The sequence below is a fragment of the Ambystoma mexicanum genome, chromosome 3q, assembly GCF_040938575.1.
Source record: "Ambystoma mexicanum isolate Mex_15411 chromosome 3q, UKY_AmexF1_1, whole genome shotgun sequence".
Lineage (NCBI taxonomy): Eukaryota > Metazoa > Chordata > Amphibia > Caudata > Ambystomatidae > Ambystoma > Ambystoma mexicanum.
Window position 1 is genome coordinate 1197616235 of NC_090926.1, and position 26517 is coordinate 1197642751.

Below are 26517 nucleotides of genomic sequence, written 5' to 3' on the forward strand. Positions count from 1 at the left end.
GTTTTGAATCCTCACTGTTTTATCAGTGATGAAACTGGATATCTGATCTGTAAATTGTTGCATATGTGACATCATTTGGGTTTCTGAAAGTTAGGTGGTTCACTTGCAGGAGGAGAGGTTTGGATAAGATGGTCCACCGTTTTGTGGGTAGAACTAAAAAAGAGGATCCTTCTTGGCGTTTCTTGTTGAATTGGGGCCTAGTACTAATGGATCATTACTGGACTTAAGTTTTCTGGTGGGAGTGTAATGTTGAAATGTACTTTTGAGTCAGTAAGGGCCCCCTCTGTTGTATGAACAATAGCCGATGCACTAGGTTTGAACATGAATCCTTTCTTTGATGGGTGGCCAGTAGTCTTGCTCCTACATTTTGAACTCGATGAAGTTTCCTCATTAAGTAATCTTGGAGTCGAGATAGAGGCTGTTTGCATAGTTTAGTTTGAATAGTATTAGAGAAATTGTGGCTATGGCCCTGTGGGTGTATGTTAAGTAAGGTATGATGCGGCATATGGTGCGCAGCTGGGAGAAACCGCTTGAAACAATTGCTCTGACCTGTGGATCAAGGGCATTGTTCATTTGCATTCCAAGATTCCAAACTATATTTGACGGGTTTGGGAAAGGTCATATCTTGTCAGGCCAAGGAATTGTGGTGGAGGTAGAACCTGTCGGATTATAGAGCATTAGTTCAGTTTTGCTAGGGTTGAATTTTAATCTGTTTGCGGACATTCATGCGTCTACCTGGTTATGGCAGATTGTAATGTATGGACCATGTGGTGATGGGTGGTTCACAAATGTGTAGATTATTTGTGTGTCATCCATGTAGTTGTAGCAGGAGATACCAGATGTATTGATGATGTCTAGTAGGGATGTCATGTAGATGTTGAAAAGTAGAGGTGAGAGTGTGGATCCTTGGGATACTCCACAGGCAGGTCAGGAATTGTAGGGACCCAAAATAGTGGTTTCTTTTCTACTTCTGAGGAAGAAGGTGATCCAGTGTAGAGTAATTTATTTAATTACAATATCTTCCAGTCTTTTTAGGAGGATCTCGTGACTGATGGTGTAACGCTGAAGAGATGTGTAGCAGGATGTGCGCACTCTCAGAGTTTTCACACGCATTGTTTTTAAGTGTATATATACTGATATCCTGGTATACTGATATCCTGCTTACAGCTTCGGAAACTTTTCAACAGCAGAGGGTGCCATGCGTCATCGAGTCGAGGCACCTCAGTGCTTCCATCCGCGCACTTACATGTGACATTGACGTTGGTATATAAATAATAATATAAAATATAAATATAATATAAAATGGCACAACCACGCCCGTTGCTTAAGTTCTGTTTTTCGGCATGCATAGCACGCTTCGAAAGGGTCGATCACCTCACCGATATTTTCTATTGCTTAGTTTAAGTTTTAGAGATGTCTACTCCGAAAAATGTTTTCAAAAGGTGTGCAGACTTTGTTTTGAAAATGACAATCACAGATTGGCACAGGATATGCCTATGGTGCCTTGGGGTGGAACACAAGGTCGACGATTGCATGTCGTGCCAATCCATAGCAAGCCATTGAAGAGAGCAAGGCAGAAATCACTCTAGGTCGGTTGGCATCTAAATCTCCTTCGTCCAACCCCTCGAAGAGGAGAACGAGATCATCTGAAGAAAAAAGCTTCAAGGAGGTTTGTCCTCAGAGACCAAAAAAGCACTCGAAAACACAAGAAGCGCTCCAGGTCTTGGCACAAGTGAAGAAGAAGCACAATCACTCATCATCATCATCATCAGACTCCTTGCTTGACAGTAAGAAGACAAGCTTCCAGAGTAAGTCTCCCCCCAAAGCCGACTGGGAGTAATTCTGTCTTCAAATGATAGATGTCTTTTCGAAGGCGGCCCTGCCCGATCCTTCAAAAGAACCAAAGAAAGCTTCCTACCCCATCGGGCCTCACAAGGCTAAACGGGTGTCGTTAAAAACTACTTCTCGCATGTCGAAGAGCCCGAGTAGTTTGTCTAAGAAGCATCCTCAAGTGACATCGACGGTATCGTCGTCACAAGAAAAGTCGAAGCCACCACATCCTTTTGCTACACTGTCGAAGGACTAGACATGAAAACCCTTGACGTCGATGCCCTTGACGTCGTACTCTGACCCATCAACGGCTTTTAAGCTTTTTTAAGTTTATGGGGTACATTTTTGAAGAGGATGATAATCCTCTTTTTGTGTTAAGGTATGGCACATCTACTGTACCAAAGGAACTCATTTCAGAGGACTCCAGGTTACAAGACTTGGCTGAGTGTTTAAAAATGCTATTGGTATTGACACTTCATCTGAAGTAGAGTTTGTCAATACAGATCCAACTGCCCATTCTAGTGGAGCTTACAGGTCTGTCATGAACAGGGTGACAGAATACTTTTTTTGGGGTTGTCCGGCCAAGGACATAGAGCAGGATGATCTGACAGACATCCTAGACAAGGGTCCCCCCAAGTAGCCTGTTTTGCCATTCCATTTAGCTATGAAGATCAACATCCTAGAAAACCAGACACCACGGCAGCTGTCAATAGAGATCTTGTTAAAAAATATAGACTATCGTCTATTGACCCAGAATTTCTCTCTAGGCACCCTACCCTGGAAGGTTTAGTGGTGCATGCAGCTACACCTACCTCAAAGGCAGCTGCCTACCCTACAATCCCCCCTCACAGTGATGACAAAAAGTTTGATGTCTTGGGGAAGAGAGTTTTCTCAGCTGGAAGTAGGGCGCTGAAGGCCATAAAGGCCTCTTGTGCATTGGTAAAGTACACACACACTTTGTGGGGTGTTATAGCACAAGCAGCTGAAAATATCCCAGATGGAGAAATGAGAGAGGGATTCTTCAATATCATCCAGGGTGGTAAAGATGCAGCGTGTCAATCCTTGCAACAGGTTTAGAAACTTCTGATTGTGTGGCCCATTTCATCGCGGCTAGCACAGTCGCAAGAAGGTTTGCATGGCTGCGTATGTCGGGATTTGCCCCAAATGTGCAATCCAGGCTGTTAGATATGCCATTTGATGAGTCTCACCTTTTTGGCATTAAGATCCTGAAAAGCTGCAAGCTTCCAAGGTGGCTGATAAATCTTTAGGGACAGCAAACTGCCAGGCAGGCAAAGCCAGCCAACTTCTTAAAGTTGGAGAGGTCACTCCTTTTGCTTTTACACCTCAGTCGGAAGGACCAGGGGCCGGATTGCCCAGAGAGGCCAAAGAAGATTTCATCATGGAGCACAAGGTCGTGGTGGTAGAGCTACACAAGTAGTCTCAGTCTCGTTACCTTCGGCCGCAGCCACTACATAAAAATCGCTTTGAGGCAGATTAACTCAGCATCTCGAAGACTGGCGAATCATTATTTCAGGTATTTGTACTCTGCAGACAGTAGCCCAAGGGTACTGCCTTCCATTCTTGGATAGATCTCCAGATTGTCCAGATTGTCCCCTGAACAAGCAATAATTTCGAGAACCAGCCTCTTCTGCAGGAGATTCTCTCAATGCTGGACAAAGGTGCTGTGGAAAGGGTGCCTGTAGCGGAACATTACCATGGCTGGTACCCTACCTGCGACCCATCTTGGACCTGAGACACTTGAACAAGTTCTTCAGGAAGAACAGATTGAAGATGGTCACTCTTTTTGTACATCTTTCAGGCCCTTCAGCTCCAGGATCGGATGGTGTTACTCGATCTTCAGGATGATTACTTTCATTTACCTTTACATCCCAAGCACAGAAAGTACATGAGGTTCACCATTGGCCGCTCTCATTTTCAGTTTCGAGTACTGCCTTTCGGGCTGACCTCCACCAAGTTTATGGTGGTGGTGGCAGCGAATCTAAGGAGTGGAGGGATTTCCCTACCTAGACGATTGGCTGATCAGAGCTCGCACTCCCGAACAGGCTCTGGAAAATCGAAACAGCACCTGCCACTCTCTCCACAAACTGGTCTTCTCCCTCAATTTCTAGAAATCCCAGGTGACACCTCCCCAAAAGCTGCAATTCATTGAAGAAGTCCTGAACTCTTCCCCGGGGAAATCTTCACCCCCCGAGTTGAGGGCTCAGCATACTTTGCATATGGTGGAAAAATGTCAAAATGCCCAACATCTACTGGTATTTGATTTTCTGAGGTTGCTGTGCCTATTGGCTTCCTGCATTTTTCTCCTTCAGGTCCCGAGCACGGTCACACAGGATCTCCTGTGGTGGGCCTGCAAGAAGAATGTGATGATGGGGGAACCTTTTTGGCAAACTCACGGGATGGGGAGCTCATATGAACAATCTTAACAATCAGCGGTCGTTGGTCTGCATCTGAATCCAAACTGCACATACACCTTTTAGAGTTGAGGGTAATCAGACTAGTGCTGATGGCCTTTTTGCCTTCTGTACGAGTGAAGAACATTTGTATAATGATGGACAACACAGTGACTATGCATTACCTCAACAAGAGAGGAGGTGTAGGGTCACTACCACTGTTCAATTGGTAGGCAATGCACCTTTGTTTCTGGGCACTTCAAGAAGGAGTATATCTGTTGGTCATTCACCTAGCCGGAGCAGAGAAGATGATGGCGGATGCTCTGAGAAGGCAGAGCACCGTCTCACACGAGTGGGAGTTAGCTCTGGATGTCTTTCTAGATACCTTTGTTGGTTATACTGGTCATAGATTAGGGCAGGCTGTGACCAAACAGACTTTGTCAAGATGTACTATTCTGTGCATCTCAGAATGCTATTCCTTGGCCGGTAAGGATGTCCCTGATAATTTAAGGGCACATTCTACCAGGGGGTGGCAACCCCTTCAGCCCTACAAAGAGGTGTACCGGTGCAGAATATTTGCAATGTCACAACCTGGTCCTCGTTACACACCTTCTCAAAGGATTACTGCCTAGATTTCTTGTCAGGACAGGATGCTAGATTTGGGAAAGCTGTTCTTCACAGCATAAACCAATAACAAAATCCATTAAGTCCCACCTCTATTTACAAACTGCTATGGGAGTCTATCAAAGATGAGGGATCTGTGGGAGGACACGATCCATTAGAAGAAGACTTCCTCATGTAATGTTCTTTCTACTGGATTGTTCCTCACACGGATTCCTCTTTGCCGCCCTCCCAGCCTACCCCTTTGACCGTAGGTGAATTTTGCTGGGTTATACATTCCTCTCTTTCAGCGCCTGGGTTTTTGAATCCTAAAGGCGGCTTTGCAAGAAGGGGAGAAAAACTTGAACTGAGGCAACGAACGAAATGAATGCTACTTATATCAACGTCATGTCTGAGTGCGCCAATGGAAGCCACCAAGGGACCTCGACTCGACGATACATGGTGCCCTCTGCTGTTGAAGGTTTTCTGAAGCTGCAAGCAGGATATCTGTACATCAAAGATAAGGAATCCATGGGAGGAACATCCAGTAGAAAGAACATTGCCAGGGGTAAGTAATTTATTCGGCTAGCTTTTCAAATTTGGATGTTAAGTGTTTTTTGTCCCGTGGGAGCTTGCAAAAAAAGCTTGCCCTGTAAAAATACAAATACAGTCCTATTGGGTTTGCCAATATTTGTTTACATTCAGCCTCTGCAGTTGCAGTGGAGAACCGTTTATTCAGAGGCTTACTCCTTGAGAGTCTCCTATCCTTCCAAGGGAGGCATAGATCCTATTCTGCACAAAACAACAACTCTGAGTGTTTACCCTATATATTTTCAACCAGTATCTGGCACTCCTTGCCCACCGCATCGCCGCTCTCTGCCCCCACTTCCAGTGCTATGCCGACGATACCCAGCTCATTTTCAGGCTACCCTCGGCCTCCTCCTCTCCTTCCCTCATCTCCGACTGTCTATCTGCTATCCAGGAATGGTGTGCTGCCAATGACCTCTGCCTTAACGCCAGTAAGACTGAGATTCTACTCATCGGCACACCCACTCCCTCCTTCCCTGCAGCTCTCTGGCCGGCCTCCCTTGGCCCCCTTCCCGCCCCTACCTGCAAGGCTAAAAACCTCGGGGTCATCTTCGACTCCACACTCTCCTTCTCTCCTCATATATCTGACGTCTCTAAGAAGTCACACTACCAGCTGCACCTCCTCAGAGGTATTCTTCCCTTCCTCTCCTCCCCCCAGAAGCTCACTGTCTCCCGAGCCCTGGTTCTCTCAAGGCTGGACTACTGTAACAGCCTCTATCTTAATCTGCCTGCCTCCACTCTCCGCCCTCTGCAACTTATCCAGAACAGAACTGCGAGACTTGTCCTTGGCCTCAAGCCCAGGGACCGTATCTCTCCAGGACTGAAATCTCTTCACTGGCTCCCAGTGGCTGCGAGGATTAAGTTCAATACCCTCTGCATTGTCCACAAGGCCTTCTGGGGCCTGGGGCCTAAATACCTTCAACTCTCTCTTCCTAAATATCTTCCTTCACGAGCCCTTCGCTCATCCGTCTCCAACTCCCTCATGGTCAGCCGCTTCTCGAAGCAACGAGCTGGGGGTAGATCTCTCTCCGCAGCAGGGGCCTCCCTCTGGAACAGCCTTCCTGCCTCCCTGAAACTTGAGGAGAACCATCTCCGGTTCCGGAAGTACCTCAAAACCTTCCTCTTCGCTTCTGCCTTCTCTCTCCCTCTCCCCTGCTAAACCTGCTTAACTCCCCACTGAATTCTGCACTAAACCTGCATCTGGGCCACTCTCAGCGACCTCGGTCCAGGGCCCAGCCACTCTCCACTTTCACTGCCTCCCTAGCTCCCCCTGCACTGTGGGACTGTCACTGTATCCCTACAGCCCCCCTTCCCAGCACTTCTCAGCACTTGTTCTGCACTTACCTCGCACTTGCCACCAGCTGGCCCTTTTTATTTATTATTTATTATTTTATTACGCTACTTACCTTGTACTGCACTTCCCCCCCACCTCCTCCCCCTGCACTTTCTCCTTTTCCCCTTACCTCTGCACTTGCGCGATCTGAATGACACCTGGCCTAGTAGGATCGTTTGTCTGTCTTCCCCTTGTTTCCCTCCCTCCCTGCCTCGTCGCGCCTTGAAACACTTGTGTATAGGCGCGTTACAAATACCATATCATATCATATCATATCATATCATTGTGGGACAAGGGAAAAGACATCTGAGTGTTTTAACAGTTTGTCCTCTCGTATGCGAGAATGTAATACATTCCAGGTAAGTGTGCTGCACGATATCCAGCCATAGGGACAATGTAATAAAATGAAAATTAAACTAGCTAAATAGTGGTCTGACCACCCCGCCGAAAAACGAGAGTCCACCTTTATGTTCATGTTTGAAGTCCACCGATAACTAGGAGACCAGGACTAATTCACTGACAGAGGACACTTCAGATGATGGTGGGCAATAAACAATCAGAACACGTTCACATTTCAATAAAGCATATTCAAAGTCATATGGTTAATGGACTTGAGTGGGTGGGCTCTTTGGGACCTTCTGGTTTGTTTGTTGGCTCTCCAAAGAATAAGATGAATTGTATGTCTCAGAGTAAACCTAAAGTTAATATTGCTGTCTTCTCTTTTTAGGTTACTAATCAACAGGAAACTGTCCTTTCTTTCAAAGTACACCAATCTTTACAAGTGGAGTTGCTTCAGCCAGCTGCAGTCACAATTTATGAGTATTACGATCCTGGTAAGTACTTGTTGCTGTTTTAGGGTCACCAATGGAAAACTGTCTGCTAGCAAATGGGATTTTATTATATAATTTATCACACTTTCTTGTCCCACTCTCTGGGTGGATCCCAAGTGCTGTACACACCCATGCCAAGGTTCTGAGGTTCTATTTGTGAATTGTTGCTTTCTTCTGGGGTTGCTTGTGTTGGGGTGCACTTCCCAAGAGGTTTCAGCTGAAAATACAAAAGGTGTACTACTTAGTGACCAATGTTGCATTCCAAGAGCCATCCTCCAGATGTACTCCCATATACAGGAGCCCTAACATTGTGACTTTGTGATAAGAGGAGTTGGGGCAAGGGTGTGATTGTTAAAACATTACAACCGAACCAACTGGGGCATCTTTAAGTAATTATCATGGGTGGCATTTAACTAGAAATGTTGGATTTGACTAGGAATACAACCATGGTGCTGCAAAGATGAAATCGAGTGGTGCATTATCTTCTGTACTGGCACCTTTTCCCAGTTGCAGCCTCGCAGATAAAGAACTCATTATGAAAATTACAACTTCTGCTGCAGGATTCTGAGGAAACAATTTGCCTGTTTGTTCTCTTGCTCTCTGTGATGCTCACAGACCCCCTCAGGATCCCTCAAAGTCCTATGATGGAGTGCATAAAGTCTTGTCAGTGGTAGAGAGTGGTGGGCTGGGGAATTTGCACTGGTCACTTTCCTGTGACCAGTGCAAGATCTCCAGCCCACCACCTGTTACAAATTGGCTTAATTCAGATCCAGCCTTCTCAGCCACACTACTGTGATCTTCTGCAGCTCTCTAGGCAGCCCTTCGAAGTCAGCAATGGAATTTGTATTGATGGTCCTGCCTGTGGCATTCAGCTTCATCTTTTCTTCAACAGCTACCTGTCTTAGAAATGTTTCAGCCTTCTCCCTCAAGGTGTGTGGCAATTTTTTTACTTGGAATGAAAGACTTCATCACTCCATCTCTCTTCCTTCTAGCAGGGCAAGCCAAGAAAGGTTGCAGGGAAACATAATTATTATGTGCAGAAGAGACTCAAGATGGTATCCAAGATGTCGTTTGAAAAGTGAACACATCTCTTAATCCTATTGTATTGTAATTTATTGAATTGGGCAAGAAACATGTATATAGGTGCAAACAGGCAACAGTGCAGTCTTGTAAGTATCCTTACAAATGAATGTATGCAATGGAAAATGATCCAAGTGTTGATGGGGCAGAGGTGAAACATATTTAAGGAATGTACAAATAGGAAATAACAACATGAGAATATCACTGTAATTAGTTGTGTTAGGTTAGAAGGGACTCAAGCAGTGGAGAATGTGCCTGGACAAGGGAAGGAGAAGGCACTTGAATACATGGATGTCGGAGGTGTTTTTGATATTGTGGTAGGAAGTTCCAATGAGGAGTGGGCAAGAAGAGAGACAGAGAGGAAGCGAAGGCTGCACAGGATGGGTGAAGGAGGGAGAAGGTTTCAAAATGTTGGAAGAATGGACTTTATGAGGTGAGAAGTAACTGGTGATAGAGTCAAAGCCATAGACAGGTGTTAGGGAGAATTCTCCAAAATGGCTAATTTCCCTTACCTACTGAGTCCCTCAGCAGCTTTGCTGGATTTCTAGGATTTATTTTTTTCACCTGGTAAGAGTGTGAGCCTTTCTTCCCACTCTTACATGTGTTTTGCTGTGTGTGTTTAACATTTTTGTGTTCATAGACCGTGGAGCCTCACCTACTCCATAGGCATCATCTTTCTACTGTGTGTCAAACAGCACCTTTAGTGCTGTGACACAGGGTTGTCTTTTTCAGACTTCCCAATTTAAACTCAATTTTCTGGGAATGACTAATGTCTCCCAGAACATGTAAAGTTGCCATTGACTTTATTACTCTTTTTAAATCCACAGACCCAGTACAAACTATCTTACATAGAGATCTGGAAAGGGTTAATACTTATCCCTTTTTGTCTGTTTCTCATGGAAAATTATTTCGTTCCCTTTTCATTAAGATTTGGCTGGTGGCAGTGGTATCTACCCTATTTTTCCTACCGCAGTTATTTTAAATAGCCTTCGTATTGGTTTAGGCTATCTTAGTAGCCTCAAACCTAAACCCGCTGGACCATATTTACTTTTATTTGGTTCCGGCTGGGTTTTTTCACCATTTCTTTTTGTAAAAGTCTTTCTCGTGTTTTACTCTGTGCGCCAAACCAGGTTTGATTCCTTTGTTTGCCGACCTTTGGCGGGCTTTTGCACAGAAGCCCTCCTTAGGCGCCTGAATGTCTGAGGGGAACATGATGTGAGGGAGGGGTTTGAGACTCCCTGCACAGGGTCTCCTTGGAGACCCATTTCGCACTCTGTATGATTGGCTGTGGTGACTGTCCTGCCGGGACAACGACCCTGCTGTGTGATTGACAGCCAGGCTGTGTGAATGGGGGAAAACTGCATGAAAAGCAGGTCTCTGGGACTGAGAAGGCAGAGTCGCCACTGGATCGAGAGAACCGAAGAGAAGCTGACAGAAGAGGACCTCTACCACAACTGAACCTCCCAGTGAAGCCCTGCTGTGGGTCTGAATCTTCAAACTTCGACGACAGGGAAGATCTGCAAGGAATCTTCTCCCCGTGAGCTGGTGGGAACAACCAGTTCGCCAAACTGCAAGCCAGGCCTCCCTCCTCTGGTTGAATTTTCTGTGCACAGCTACAGTGAACCGGATAGCCAGGAGGATCGGACCCTGCTTGGGTTTTAAGGAGCGCACCTTTTATTTGTTGTTTTGCTCCGCTGCTGGTTTCTTCCCTGGGCAGTGCAGGACCCTCCAGTCTTCCTACTTCGTGACAGTCCGACAGTCGCTTCAGGAACCGTGAGCCTGCAGGAACTGCCAGGAACGTCCGCCTCAGCTACAGCCTTCTTCTCCATTTAAGGTGCTGTTCAAATCTGGTTGTTCATTCCGTCAGTGGCATGTTTCTACACTCCTGAGTCTACTTAACGCCTGGTCCCTGATGCCAGTGTTTCCAGGGCTTGAAGCAAGGCTGTGTCCTTGCGCCACTGCCTTTTAACCTTTTTATTTCCGATGTAGGTGCCGCACTGAAGAAATTGCACGCTTTCCCCCATAAAATTGTTAATGAGGCAGTGCAGTGGCTGCTATACGCAGACGACTTGACTTTGTTTGATTATACCCCATTTGGCCTACAGATTCACCTGACAGCGCTGGAAATGTATGCAGATCAAAATGAGCTAACTGTAAATATAGGAAAATCTTATTAAAGCCCCTAGGAAAAAACAATATCCAAACTTTAAATGGTATTTTAAGGATGAACCACTTGATAGAGTCCCCTCCTTTATGCATTCAGGATTTTACCTAACCATGAATTCTAAGGATATTGGTGCTTTTGAGATGTTAAAAAGTAAAGCCTTATGCTTGGCCACGCAAGCTGGAATTGGGAATCGTAAGTATGGCCAATTTTCCTTACTCCCGGTTTTAGAGTTTTACAAAGTAAAGGTGGCCCAGATTTTAATTTACGGGGATGAAACTCGATTGCAATTTATCCCTTTGCCTTCCCCAGGTCAAGCAGACCAGGGACATTCCTTATTTGGTCATGCAGACCCCTCGCCAACTGAGGCTTTCGTGGACTTCTGCATGCCTTGTGTGTGTGCCTCCAGGATGTGGGTTGAAGCTGTCTAGTTCCAATGCACATCCTGGGTGCCAGGATGTCTGGTGTGCTGGGATGACTGGGGCCACTGTGGTCCGTGATTGGTCCAAGTCTGGGATGGCTGTATGTGAGTAGATCTATTGGTTTCTCTTGGTTTTGACATGAAGGAGATTTTGGATAAGAGAAGGCATCTAACACCCATTCCAAATCTATCTTCTGAGTTCACACCGAACTTAGTAAAGGAGCCAAGTATCCCAAACCGAAGAAACATAGCCGCAGAACCGCTGGTGAACCTCTGGAAGGTTTGGCACCATGAGCCCGCTTTTGTTCCGTCGGACCCCCTGTTTCTGATCGAACGTAGGAGGCATGCAAGTGTGCGCCAACCCATTGGAATAGTGCGACCAACTATTCTCAGCACCTCCAACTTAACCCATAAGCCAGCCTTTTCGGAAGTGTTCCTGGACCACCCAGTGAACTGAACAGCTCATATGGGACCTTTGTCCTGGAAGTGCCTCCGTCTTGAGTTTCGACTTGTGCCTTTGGAGACTGTAAGCTCTAGGTATAAGGCACTCTCCCGCCGAGTTTTGTACACCTAGCATTCCTAAGTCTGGAATTTGGAGAGTATGCCTAAACCCGAGCATACGCGGTCACTGTGTCACCCAGATGTGGTGGCGAACTTCGTGGGTGCCTTGCTGCAATGCCCCCCTGTGCCCTCAGACTCGCTGCAGTGGAACTGGCCTGAATCACCAGGAGTGGAGAAATTGCCACTGTCCCGCCACAGAATCAGTCCCAGAATGCAGCCCCTGAAAGCCGCAGTGCCACGCAAATGCAGAATTTGAACCTGGGACCGAAGTGGACTCGACTGCCAAAGTTTGGTCTGGAGTGCGCAGAGGGTCAGTGAATACTTGCAACCCCTACCGGTGGCACCTGGTGCATCCATAGACTTTTACGCACAAGTGTCCCCTGAGTGCCACTCTTCTTTAGCTATTTCCAATTCTTGCATCCTGTTCTGCCCTCTAGGGTAGACCCTCCTCGAATAGTGGGAACATATTCTTCACTGCCTTACCCTCCTTCCTGAGTTGCTACAGCTCCTTGAAGAGACTCCGTTTTGACTTAACCGTACGATCGCGTGCGCCAGCACGAAAGTACTTTTGAGCTCAAGGCTCCACTTATCATAGGGACTGGACTGCCTCTTTGTTAGGGTTTGAATTGTGAAGGACTGTGTAGGGAGAATTCTCCAGAATGGGTAATTTCCCTTACCTTTTGAGTCCCTCAGCAGCTTTGCTGGATTTCTAGGGTTTCGTCTTTTTACCTAGTAAGAGTGTGAGCCTTTTTTTCCCACTCTTACATGTGTTTTGCTGTGTGTTGTACATTTTTTTTGCTCATGGAGTATGGAGTCTCACCCACCCCATAGGCATCATCTTTTACTGTGCGTCACCCAGCACCTTTAGTGCAGTGACATAGGGTTGTATTTTCAGGCTTGCCACTTTAAACTCAATTTTCTGGGACTATCTACTGCCTCCCAGAACATGTAAAGTTACCATTGACTTTGCTAGTCTTTTTGAATTTACAGACCCAGTACACCCTATCTTCCAATAGAGTACTGGAGGGGTTAATAGTTATCCCCTTTTGTCTGATTCTCATGGAACATTGTTATGTTCCTCTTTCTCTAAGATTTGGCTGGTGGCAGTGGTATCTACCATTTTTATTCTACCGCAGACTATGAAAATAGCCTGAGTACTGTTAGAGGCTATGGTAATAGCCTCTAACTCAAACCCGGTAATCCACGTTTAATTTAACCTGGTTTCGGTCGAGTTCTTTTGCCATATCTTTTTGTAAAGGTCTTTGTAGTGTTTTACTCTGTGCGCCAAACCAGGTTTGGTTCCTTTGTTCGCCGTCCTTTGGCGGGCTTCTGTACAGAAGCCCTCCTTAGGCGCCTGAGTGTCTGGGTGGGCAGGATGTGAGGGAGACGTTGGAGACACAAGTCACACTCTTGTTTGATTGGCTAGGTGGCTTCCCTGCCAGGACAGCCACCCTGCTGTATGATTGACAGCCAGGCTGTGTGAATGGGAAATTTGGTGCATAAAAAGCCAGTCTCTGGGACTGGAAGGCAGAGTCGCCACTGGAACGAGAGAACCAACGAGAAGCTGAAGGAAGACGACTGCTGCAACTACTGGACACCCGGTGAAGCCCTGCTGCAAGTCTGAATCGCCTGAAACTTCGACGACAGAGGAGATCTGCAAGGAATCTTCTCCCCTTGAGCTTGGTGGGACCAACCAGCTCGCCAAACACCAGACACCGGTCCTCATCCTGGTCGAATTTACTGTGCATCGCTGCAATAGATCGGATAGCCAGTGGGAAGAGAACCAGTTTGGGTTTTAAGGAGTGCACCTTTTATTCGTCGTTTTGCTCCGCTGCTGGCTTCTTCCCTGGGCAGTGCAGGACCCTCCAGCCATCCTCCTTCTTGTCACCACAACTGAAGCTTCAGGAACCATAAGCCTGCAGGAACTGCCAGGAACAACTGCCTCAGCTACAGCATTCTTCTTCTTTAAAGGTACTGTGCAAATGTGGTCGTCCATTTCGTCCGACCGTGGTGAAAGTGCAGGAAACCTTTCGTTTCTCCGAAGGCTTGTCCTTCACTTCTTTGAATAACTTTTCCTCTGACCAACTTTGTTTTGAACTCTTGGGAAAGACTTACCTGCGAACTACTTTGAACTGTGTGATCCTCTGCAAAGTCTCTGAACCATTAACATTGGCCCAGACCTATTGACTTGAATCCTAGTTGTAGTAGCCTTTTCTAGATTGCCCTGCCTATAACTTGTTGGTACTATTGATTTTGAATAACCTTGTCTTTTCTCCTTTTTAAATTGCTGGAGTGCCATTTTGCTCACACTTCATTTTGAGCTTAACTTGTGAATTGATTTTCTGCTGCTTTATGATAGTGAACTGTTTTATAACTGATGGTGTTAATAAATGTACATTCCTTTACTCAGAAACTTTGAATCAGTGTTTGCTTGAATCATAGTAATTGTTGTCCTTTGTGTAAACTCTTGTACTGCTTACTTTACTCTTAAGATAAGTCTGGCTGCTCAGCCATCGCTACCATTTTACTGTGTAGTACAGGCTTGTACCAAAGGTGAAATTGTACTTACACTTGTAATCTTAATTATGTGTAGTGTTTCCAAAGGGTACTGCATGTGATTCTGACTGCCTAAACGATATTCACACTGTATGACCCTTTTCTTTGCAGGTTGTGGATCTATACTGTGTACTATTCCTTTTAGGCCATTGGTGACTGTATACATGTTTAATATTGTTGTGTTGGTTTTGTTAATACTGCTGAGATTTGCTTTGTGTTTGATTTAAAAGGCCTTTAATAAATGTACATGTATTTTTGATATAGTAATTTGTGGTGTTGTTTACTGTGTGTGCTCATTGTGGGCTTTCGATCACCCTCACCCCTCCTGAGACCTAGTCTTGACCACCGCCAATGCTATCTTGATTGGTCTGGCTTGTCCAGAAGGTTAACCTGTTCCAAGAAACAAGGCTGTCCTTCCGAACCTCTGCCCGCCAGGTCAGAATTCAGAAATCCATCTTAACAGGGGGCAGGCTCATTGTACACAAGGTTAGGACAGTGCATTTAGCCCTGAGAGACAAGCTTGAGCGGGAGCTAGATAAGGTATGCCAGAAGATTATTATTGAGCCAATTGAGGCTGCTGAATGGTTGTCTCCAGTTGTCATTGCAAGGAAACCTGATGGAAATATAAGGATGTGTGTGGCTCTCAGGTCCCTGAATAATAGCATTTGGGTTGATCATCATATCTTGCCAGGTACAGGAATAGATTTCCTTTTACATGGTGAAAAGTATTTGTTGATGATAGACTTACCCAGTGCTTATCACCAGATATAACCGCTGGCAGACTCAAGGTCTCTGACATCATTTCCTACTCCTTTTGGGGCCTTAGGGTTTTTGAGCATGCTGTTAAGCCTGGATACAGCTGCGGCAGTCTTCCAAAGGGTTATGGAAATGTTATTCAAAGATATGTCTAACTTGAGATGCTTCCAAGATGATATTCTTATTTTTACAGATGACTCTCATAGTCATGATGAATGAGAACGTGAAGGTTTTGAGAATTTTAGGCAATGAAGGTCTTACTATTAAAAAGCAAAAATGTACATTCAAAGTAACAGAGGTTTCTTATCTTCGTCTTGTGAAAGATTGGCAGGGCACTAGTCCCAAAATAAGTCTAGTGGATGCAGTACTGGAGGCGCCTGCTCCACATAAAAAATATTCCCTTAGAGCATTTCTTTGGTTGGCTGAATACGATTCAAAGCTTGTAAAATAATTTGCAATCATTTGTGCTCCGCTCAGAGAATTGCTGAGAAAGAAATGTCTGTTTCAAATGGAACAGAGATTGTGAAAAGGCTTTCATACTGTAAGATTGGCATTGTGTGAAGGGGTAGACACAGACACGAGCAGACAGTAGCAAAACCTTTATTTAAGACAAGGGGTTGGGATAACTCCTAACTTGCCCTACGCTTTATGGGAGCAACCTCAACCATAAAAGGAAAAGAATACTTGTCCACAATCTGGCATTCAAAAACAAAAGGATGTCCACAGACCTCTTGGTTCCACAATTTACAGTTCCAATACTTTTCAGATGCTTCTGGCTTTCACTCACTGTTTCACAAGTTTCACAAAGTTTGATTTGAAAGGGTTTAACACAATATTCTTGCACTCTTGATTCTTGCTCTTGATTCAACAAGGGTTCCCTTCCCCAACAATTCCATAATTTATCACAGTTCACCAGATCTTCGTGTCAAAGACTTTCGAAAGCGCATAGTTTTCTTCGTTCTATGCTCGACCGCTACGGCACCTTGGCTCTCATAGAATCGTGCCCCCAGCGCTTGGTTTCTCAAGTTCCTTTAATTCAACAATTCTTTGTATCAGAGACTTTTGAATGCGCATATATAACTTTCCTCTGTGTGTGACCACTCCAACAACTTAACTCTCATAGGATCGTGCTCCAGGCACTCTGACATTGTGCTTTACTTTTAGCTCCACTTTGGGTTTCGCACAGCTCCCCTGCACTTCGGTGAGATATCTACACATTCAACGGAACTTTTCCATAACGTGTAAATGTACACGCTATCCTCCCTTTACTTTGTTTCATTTTTGCTCACACAATATTTACAGTTCACAATGGACAATTGAAGCTTTCTCTTCAGCGCGTCTTTTCTCTTACGCTCGTCCTTCTATTAGCTGCATTTTATCTCTCGCGCTTCGCATCTTTCACTAACCAGGTTCCCCTCTGACTTTGAACTCACCGGTTGTGATCAGCGTAGCCTTCTGTGTAGAGGTCAGGGACTCCTTGCTTGCCCCTCCGACGCATTGACACTCCACACCTTTCTGGCCCAGGGGAATGAACACCTTCAAGAATTCTGTCTTTACAGAGCAGATTTCCATGCCATCCGCTTCTGGCTCATAGGAGACACAGCTCCCTCGCTACGCTCTCTCGGGCATCTAAAACCACGGTCTCACAGCGTCTCGGCGCTCCATTCTCCGCCAGCCTCCCTTGGGGTGCTCAGGCCTTCTCCATAGCCTCTTAGCTCGGTCTCTGACTCAGGTTCCTTCTCCAGTTCTAGCTTGTTCTCCCTCTCTCACGTGGTACTCCTTTTATACACCTGAGGAGCATTCATAGGCTTCAAGTGGCTACAATGTTCATTCAGTGACTGACTTCGCCTGACCTTGTTAATGGGAAATTCATGAAAATAGTAGAGTTCCTCTGAATATATCTGTTCCGTCTGTGTAGCATTGTGACGGTTTAAGCAAGGAGAGTTCAGGGAAAACCAAGGGTCTGGTTGACAGTAGGCTGAGTGGATGTTGGGTAGGGGGTGTTTGGGAAGGGGGATACCATGTCTCACCTTCGGGTAATCCCTCTCCAACCACAGAGGCCTCTCCACCCAGGTGATATTCCCTCGCTAGTCCGCTCCCAGGGTCGGGATCCAAAAGCGATGGCCCTCCCCTGGCCGCCTGCTTGGAAGATCCCCTGGGAGCGGGAAGGGAAAACCCCTTCAGGTTTTTTTGCAATACTGATTAAGGAAAACATTTTAGGCGCCCCCACCCTGAGTATGGTCGCCCCTGCAGCAAAACGATTTTGACAACTGATGCAAGTGGAGTAGGACTAGGAGTGACTCTTACTAAGATTAAATATGTTCATAAAACTGTAGTTGCTTTTGCATCCAGGGCCTTGCAGAGTGCTGTGCTGAGAAGAACTACTACACAGTGGAGCGAGAAGCTCTGGCAAGCTTGTGGGCAGTTAGCCATTTCAGGTTTTTCTTGCGGACCGTTGTGTTTGTTATGAAAACAGATCACAATCTATTGGTTTATGTACTTAATGCTTTTGCTGATTTTTACACATAAATACAGCTGAAAATCAATCTGCAATTTATTTATAAAAATGGAAAAAAAACTGTAAAAAACGTTCTGTCTGGTTCTCTATGATGTCACTCATAGATCTCAGGACAATCCCAATCACTTTAATGGTGCCGGTGCTTCCGTGACGGATTTGCCTGCCATGACCGCTGTGCCTGGCAGGGTCAGACCTGTCGGGCATAGCGGCTCTGGCAGGCAAACCCGGAAACAAGGGTGCAGGTGAGCTTACCGGCACCCTTATTTCCGGACCGGCAAACTTGTAATGAAACCCATGGTGTGGGTTTATATGAACACACCCCATTCCACTACAGGAGTATCGCCGTTTGCAGCATTGAAAGGCAGGAAACCGATTTATGAATTGACTCCAGAGTGGTTGGGGAAATCTAGTCCTGTCCCAGTGAATAGGGAAGAGTTGACTAGCAGGGCTGAGAAGTGCCAGGAGAGCTACAAGCGTTGGTTTGATAGCAAGAGGTGTATATATTAGTCGTCTTTTGAAGTTGGAGAAACAGTTCGGGTGAGGAACCCTAAGGTGGGGAGGGGAATGAACCATACGTATCTCCCCAGCGTAGAATTGTGAATGTCATGGGCACTGTTGTAGTGTTGGAGGATGGTGTGAAGTGGAGCCAGAAACAGCTAGTTAGATGCCACAAAGCTGAAGGGGGGAGTTGTGTGGGCAGTGGGAGAAGTGTGGCTGTGTGATGTTCAGCTCGAGGAGGCTGACTGCAGTTGTGGAACATCCCCCATTAATGTGGGCGGAGAGGATTGAGTGCGTAGAGAGGAGGCCCCAGTTTAAGGCCTGTGTAGTGAGGTGGGTGTGCAAGAGAGGGAGAGAAGCTCAGAGGGGCTGGATTTTGAAAGAAAGGGTTCTTTGAGGGCCACATCTGTGGAGGTTACATTGGAAGAGGAGGGAATGGGTGCCAGGGAGTCCAAAGACTTTGTTTTGAGTTTGTTTGCTTAAGGGGTAAGGTGTGTAATGGGATCTCTGGCCGCCTGCGTGCCGCACAAGGTATGGCAGCCCCGTTATATGAGAGCTCAGTTACTGCCAGCTCCCCGTGCCTGCCGCACAGAGAGCATCCAGCTCTCAGTGCAGTGGGCGTGTTGGCAGATGGCAGCGACATAAAAAAAGAGCGGTTGTGGCGGCGGAGCAGCTCCCAATATGGGGAGAAGTACATTTCCCTAACAAAGGACAAACCTTACCTGCAGTCTCCTGTCATCCCGTGTCCAAGTCTCCTCCAGTTCCTAGTTCCTGCATCACAACACACTCCCTTTCTGATTTTTCCCACAGAGACATCAACCTGCATGTCCGACCTTCTTTTCTGCCGAAAGTACTGCTTCTTTTTCACCAACAGCAAAAGATTTACCTTCTGATCTTTTTTTATTTCTCACCTGTCAAGCATTGAAAAAAAAAGTTGTATCCTAAGTTGGCCTTAAAGTTTTATGTATCTAGAACAAATGAGCTAAGGTTGAACTATCAGCTGTTTGTATGCTCCGCTTGCCCCACAAAGAGAAATATCCAAGCAAACACTTGTTATTATTATTATTATTATTATTATTATTATTATTATTATCATCATCATTATTATTACAATATTTATTGAGTGTGGACCTAGCTTTGGGAAGCAACAGTACGTTTTGGTAGGTATGCGAAGAATATTTGCTGCACATTCACAATGTTGTCATGCCCGCGCAGATGGTTTCTGTAGTCTGCGCGGGATGCGGGCAGTTGCTACATCACGACGTGGTCCCATGCATGACGTAACACCGCCCGTGACATCAACAGGTAAGGCTGCAGCCATGCACGGTGCACGAGGTAAGGCTGCGGCCATGCATGTTGCACGACTCTGTGCCTCTGAGTTACATTACTCATTATGAGTTTACATTCACATTAAAGGTAAGCCGGTTCAGGCAAGGAGGGAACTATGCACATTAAGAGCTCTGCAGGGACCTATAACTTAATGTTAGGCAGAAACCTGTGCAGTTCCCTCTGGGACCACTGCAAAAGATTTAAGACTACAGGTGGTTGGCAGTAAACCCAATTGGTAGCAGTCTGTACCACCCAGATTTACCTGGTAGTTGTGGCTGAGCAGTCAGACTTCTCTCAAGAAGAGTTAGGCAGTATACAGAGTATTCACAATAGGTCAAAAGAACACAGTAGAACAAGCAAACACTGACCAGACCTTGGTGTAAAAGAGATATAATTATTTATTTAAAAACACATCTAGTTAAACACACTGGCACTAATATCAAGCAGTTCAAAAACACGGTCACTAAAAGATATACACTCCCTTCAACGATTATTAGACAAGTCTTAAGTAAAGCAACACTTATTTTCAGACAGCGGTGAGCGTTAACGAAGATGGCACTCTAATCAATTGGTTTAAAAGGGAGAGAAAGGCAGAGCAAAGATAGAAACAGATCCCAACACTTTCGGAAGAACACAGTAGGAGACGAAGGCAGGTTACAACCGTGAAGTAAAAGTCAAAAAGGCCGGACCCACTTCAAGAGGCTTCGGACGAAATGTGTCCAAGGTCACACGGTTGAAAGTGCCGAAAAGTCTCGCAAAAAGTTCAGAAAGAGTTGGACCAAAAAGAAAGGGGCCAGTTAGATGGTCAAGGCGGCCAGCCCAGTCCAGAAGGTTATGGGATTATTGTTACCTTGTAGCAATCTTTAGAAAGGGAGGCCTGGCGGACACAGTACCTTAAAATGGTGAGAACGCTCCAGCGGGGGCCGTTGTTCCTGGCAGCGGGTGCAAGTCGGTGCTTCGTCCGGGGGAAGAGAGGATCTCGTCAGGGCGGAAAGCAGGAGTCTGTTGCACTGCCAGGGAAGAAACCAGCCGCGGAGTTCTCAATTAAAAGGAGCGGTCCTTTTATTCGCGGTCCAGTGGTAAGTGGCTATCCGGTTGCCGGGGTGCTTGGCACGGGCAATTCGACCACAAGACGTCCTGGGATGCGAGAAAAGAAGGTGAGCTGCTTGTGCCCACCAGTCAAGGGAAGAAGACTCTCCAGCCGGGAGATCTCCTCTGTCGTTGGGAAGTGGTGAGTCGGTTCAGCAGGGCTCCACCGGTGGTGTGGTCGTAGCAGGTCGGCTCAGCTTCTCCCTCGTCGGATTTTCAGGTCCTGTGGCGACTTCTGAAGTTCCAGTCCCAAAAGCCCTGCTTTTATGCAGCACACCCCCATTCATTCAGCCTAGCTGTCAATCAAACATGCTAAGAGGTGATCCTGCCGGCTCACCACTTGGGCCAATCACACAAGAGTGCGACTTGAGTTACCAAGGTAACTCAGTCCAGGGTGCCTAAACCCCCTCCCACATCCCCTGTGGTACCCAGACAGAGTGGCACCACTTTTGGAGTCTTCTGTGGAGAAGCGAGCCAAAAAGTGGAACAAAGGGCTCGACCTTTGGTTTGGAGTTACAGAGGCGAACACAAACGCCATTTTGAAACCGAGTTCTGGCAGAAAATACCAACCGGTGAATTAATATTAAATAAATAAACCGGCGGTATGTTAGAGGCCATGTTAAAAAGTATTAGCCTTGAACAATGGGAAAATCCCATAGAGATATATTTGCGGTTGAATATAAAAAGTAGTATCCACTGCCACTAGCCAAAACTCGACGAGGGGGGACGGGACAGTGCCCCCTCGAATAACAGACCCAGGGGCAAACAAATTGCCCCTACAAGTACGTCCACAATATGATGGTTTGTACTGGTTCCGTTAGTAATTTGGGACTAGTAAAGCCAATGGTGACTTTACATGCCCTGGGAATGGAGTCTATGGTGGGGGGTCACTATGACACCCCAGTGTTACTGCACGGAGGGTGCTGTGTAACACACATAAAAAAACATATGAGACCCTATGGAGTAAAAGACCCCATAGCCCATGAAACACATTAACATTCAAAGGAACACCATAAATCATGTCCAAGAGTGGGAGAAAACGAGTCTCACTCTTGGCAGGAGAAAAAAACAAACTCCAGAAATCCAGCAAAGCTGCTGGGGGACTCACTAGGTTAGGAAATTCAGCCTAAACAGAGAATTCTCCCTAACACTCGCCCCCCCAGACTAAGGGACAGGAGGATTTAATCCACTCCTGGATGAATCTCATACCTCTAGTCGATGACATACATCCTAGAGAGACCATCAGCATTTTGGTGGTGACACCCTGACCTGTGCTCAATGGTGAAATCAAACCCTTGCAGGCAGATTGACCATCTCAATAGTTTTGGGTTTTCCCCTTTCATTTGCATTAACCATCTCAAGGGTTGCTGGTCAGTCTGAATGACAAAAGTAGAACCATACAAGTATGGCCTAAACTTCTTCAGAGCCCACACAATAGCAAAACACTCTCGTTCAATGGTTGCCCGCCTTGTTTCAGGATCCTTCAGTTTTCTACTGATGAAGCAAATGGGGTGCTCCCTACCTTTCCCATCCAGTTGACTGAGGACTGCACCTATTCCTACATTTGAAGCATCTGTCTGCACAATGAAAGTTTGGTGGTAGTCAGGAGCTCTGTGTACTGGGGCTTGGCAAAGAGCCTTTTTAAGGGTTTCAAAGGCCTGATTGCATTCCTCATTCCACCTAACCTTTTTAGGGAATTTAGGAGAGGAGATGATATTCAGTTGAGAAGCTATGGTCCCATAGTTCTCTATGAAATTCCTGTAGTACCAAGTGAGGCCTAAGAAGGCTCTCACCTGGGTCTGAGTAGTAGGTGTTGTCCAATTTTGCACAGCTTCAATCTTACTGGGCAAAGGCCTTATTTCTCCACCTCCTACCTCATGTCCAAGGTAGACCACTTTACTCCGTCCAATCTGGCATTTACTCGCCTTTATGGTCAGATTGGCCTTTCCAAGAGCCTGCAAAACATATCTCAAGTGGTCCACATGTTCTTCCCAGGAATTGCTGAACACTGCTATGTCATCCAAGTATGCCATGCAGAAGTCCTCCATCCCATTCAGAACCTGGTTTACCATCCTTTGAAATGTAGCAGGTGCTACATCAACGTCAAGTCAAATATGCTGAGGAACTTGGCTGCACCAAGTCTAGCCACCAACTCATCTGTCCTTGGCAAAGGGTGGGCATCAGTCTTAGTGACTGCATTTAGAGCTCTGTAATCCACACAGAATCTAAGTTCTTTAGATCCTGCCTTTGGTACTAACACAACTGGGCTAGACCATGGACTAGTAGAGGGCTCTATTACCCCGAGATCAAGCATCTTGCTGACCTCACCTTTGATGTGGGTTCTTACATTCTCTGACATTCGATATCATCTGCTTTTGACTGGCAGACAGTCACCAGTGAGTATGTCATGCTGTCCCCAAGGGGTCAAGCCTGGTGAAAGTGAGAACAGAGAGGCAAACTGATTTAACATAGATTTGCACTCTTCCTGTTGCTCAGGTGTCAGATTTGAAGAGAGATTTACTCCTTCAATCTTTTCGTCTAAAGGTAAGCCTCTGAGGAGATCAGGAAGAGCTTCACTCTCTTCTTCTTCCTCTGATGATGCTAGAAGCAAAGCTCCTTAATCAGGTCTGGAGACATACGCTTTTAGTCTGTTGGTGTGGAAGACGGTTGGAGCCTCTTTGGGATTGCCCAAGTCCACCAGATAGTTGACCTCTCCAAGTTTACCCACAACCTCGAAGGGTCCAATCTATTTGTCTTGCAAGGCCCTCTGCCTTGTTGGAATCATAACGAGAACTAGCTGGTCTTGAGTAAACTCAACCATGTTAGCCTTTTGATCATGCCAGTGCTTGACCAATGCTTGTCCAGCTTTCAAGTTGTCACTTGCTTCTGCCATCATGTGCGACATTCTCCTTCGGAGACCTATCACATAGTCAGTCACTCTGACTGGCTTGGGGGAAGGAGCACTCTCCAACCCCTCCTTGATCAGGGCCAATGGGCCTCTGACCGGAAGACCATAAAGAAGTTCAAAGGGAGAATAACTTACTCCCTCCTGAGGGACTTCTCTACAAGCAAAGAGAAGGCATGGCAGTAGAAGGTCCCACTTTCTTTTAAGGGGATCCTCTAAAGCACCTATCATGCTCTTCAGGGTTCTGTTGAACCTTTCAACCAACCCATTTGTCTGAGTGTGGTATGCTGTTGAGAACTTGTAAGTAACTCCGCAGGTTTTCCACATGGCTTTCATGTAGTGGGACATAAAATTCGACCCCCTGTCAGAGATTACTTCCTTAGGAAACCCAACCCTGGTAAAAATACCAAGGAGGGCCTTAGCCACAGCCGGAGCTGTAACAGTCCTCATAGGAATTGCCTCAGGGTACCTAGTAGCATGGTCTACTACAACAAGTATAAACCTGTTGCCTGAGGAGGTTGGAGGATCAAGGGAACCAACAATGTCAATCCCTACTCTCTCAAATGGGACTCCCACTACTGGGAGAGGCACTAAAGGTGCCACATTCTTGGAGCCAACCTTATCAGAAGTCTGGCAGGTGTGGCAGCTCCTGCAGTACTTATCTACTTCAGCCCCCATCTTTGGCCATTAAAAGTAGAGTGAGAGCCTTTCCTTAGTCTTCTTGAAACTCAAGTGACCAGCCAAAGGAATCTCATGGGCTAACTGCAAGAACTGTGGTCTTTTCCCTTGGGGTACTACAAGTCGTTTGTTGTCCCCAGGTGCAGACTCCGTTGGTTCACTGTAGAAGAGGCCATCTTCCCAGTCTAACCTTTATTTCCCAGGCTCTTGCCCTTCAGCCTGAGCATCTGCCTGGTGGCGAAGACCTTCCAGAGTTGGACATTCTCTCTGTCCCTTACTGAAGTCTGCCCTGTTGGGTCCACCTTCTGCCAGTAAAGACTGCAGCTCAGGATGGTCAACAGGATCCAGATCTCCAATGAGTTCCTGGCCTTCTACTAGCTCTTCCTCAGAGTCTAGTTCAACCACACAGGGTTGTACCTCCCTCTCAGCCTCAGCTGGAGGGGGAGTTACTGGTGTAACTTTGGACAACCTAGGGGAAGTCTTGTTGGCTGCACTGGAGTGCTGGCTGTGGGGTTCTTTTTAGAAGTTTTAGGTTTCCCTTTTTCTTCTAGTTTCTTAGAGACAGCAGCTGACATCTCCAGTGGAGCAGGAGTGATCTCTTTCTTCATCATCTCCTTGGGAGCACCTCTCATGGTTCTCTCCCTTGCAGGTCTGGTGAGCTCCTGTAACCTTTTACTAGGAGGTCTGGGGGTATGTGACACTACTCCAAGAGTTTTCAAGTCATTACCCAACAGAACCCTTCCTGGCACCTCACTTTGTATGCTGACAGGTATTTTCACAGTCATGTCATTACACTGGATGAGAACTGATAGTTGGGGAAGCATCTGCAAAGGCCCTCCAGCTAACTTGGTGAAGCGTTTGGGTGCCTTAGCAACATCCTCAGCCTGAAAAAAAACGATTTGTCCACCACAGTTATGCTGGCCCCAGTGTCCCTAATGGCAGGAGTCTCCTAACCATTGTATGGGAGCGAGGGGCCCTCAGGCCCCCTCGCGCCGTACATTTCTCATTACGGGACTTGGACCACGTGCCTCCAGTAGTGGGGTTGCCCCTTGCCCTTATGTAAAGTTAACCACGGTTGACCGCTACATAGATGGGACTACTGAGCAGGACACGGGGCATCCATCTTTTGTGCCCCCTTTCGACTCCATCTTGGGTAAACAGGCCTCACTGTGATAGTACAGCAAGGCTCAGCTCCCCTTCCACTGCAATAGCCAAGGACAGAGACACACACACAAGGCGCGCAGGCAGCTGGCTGGCCCCCACCCTTGCACTCCCCCTGCAAAGGAAAGCTCCGTGCTCCCATTCTCACGCTGAAGCTGGAGAAAGTTGCAACAACCAATATGATACAGTTTTCTTCCTCTGAGATCACTGCTAGCATGAGAACCAGCATGTGAACCAGGATGAGCTAAGCACTTTTTGCTTGTTCGCCCCCATAAACGTGCAAGCCACCCACCCTCATTTAGAGTGATTTATTGCCATCCTGACCCTGCGCTCCCTGTAAGGTATTTCTTTCAAGTGCCAGACCCTCGCCTGCGCTGCGAAACCCACCCAACACACCCGCTACTAACCTTAAGCACTTTGCCACAATATATGTTTTTACTTATACTAATAGGTCTAAAGCTTAGGAGATATGTGAAACACAGCTTGACTTTTTTTTACATGCACAACAAAGGTCAAGGCCTCCAATTAAAGCCACGAATGACCCAATTGTACTGACAATAAATACTATGTGTGATTTGTGTAGAAATATGAAAAGTAGCATAAAATGTTTAGATAATTTGTTATTTAGGGCCTCATTACACGGTAGGCGGTAGGGATTTACCGGCACCGGTAAAATACCGGTACCGGTAAATCCCTGCCGCCTTACTACGAGGTCCCTTAGCGGGTTGGAGTTTTAACGCCTGCTTTTTGCAGGCGTTAAATACCAACCCGCTAAGGGACCTCGGAGCTAATTACGGCACCGCAAAATTGCGGTGCCGTAATTAGCGCCTTCCCCATTCCCATAGAGCCCTATGGGGCAGAAATGGGAATGGGTAAGGGCAATGGCGGAAGGGGGATTTACCGCCCCTCCAACCTTGGAATGGGGCGGTAAATCCCCTTTCCGCCAAGGCGGTGCCGGTATTTTACCGGCATGAGCCATGGCGCTAATAGCGCCATGGCTCACCGCCTACCGTGTAATGAGGCCCCTAGTGTTTTACGAATGCAACATATTAGCTTAGGTAGTGACCACAGTGACCGGACCCTGACCTGCGTGGAGCACAAGATATCTGACGTCCATCATCCCGTCAGCCACTCAGCCAACCAGGAGTAAGAAATGCCACCCAAACCTACAGCACCACACCGCCTGGCCAATCGGGTCCATTTAGTATT

General features: G+C 46.5%; 1 protein-coding gene across 2 annotated transcripts in view; it reads left to right on the forward strand.

Moving 5' to 3' along the window:
* The window catches only part of LOC138447740 (complement C3-like), a 2843165-nt gene that overhangs the window by 2184971 nt on the left and 631677 nt on the right, over positions 1–26517 (forward strand). For both annotated transcript variants that reach the window (XM_069604045.1, XM_069604046.1), the window contains exon 36: positions 7490–7595. In XM_069604045.1, coding sequence (XP_069460146.1) covers positions 7490–7595 — 106 coding nt within the window. The remainder of the gene's footprint in view (positions 1–7489; positions 7596–26517) is intronic.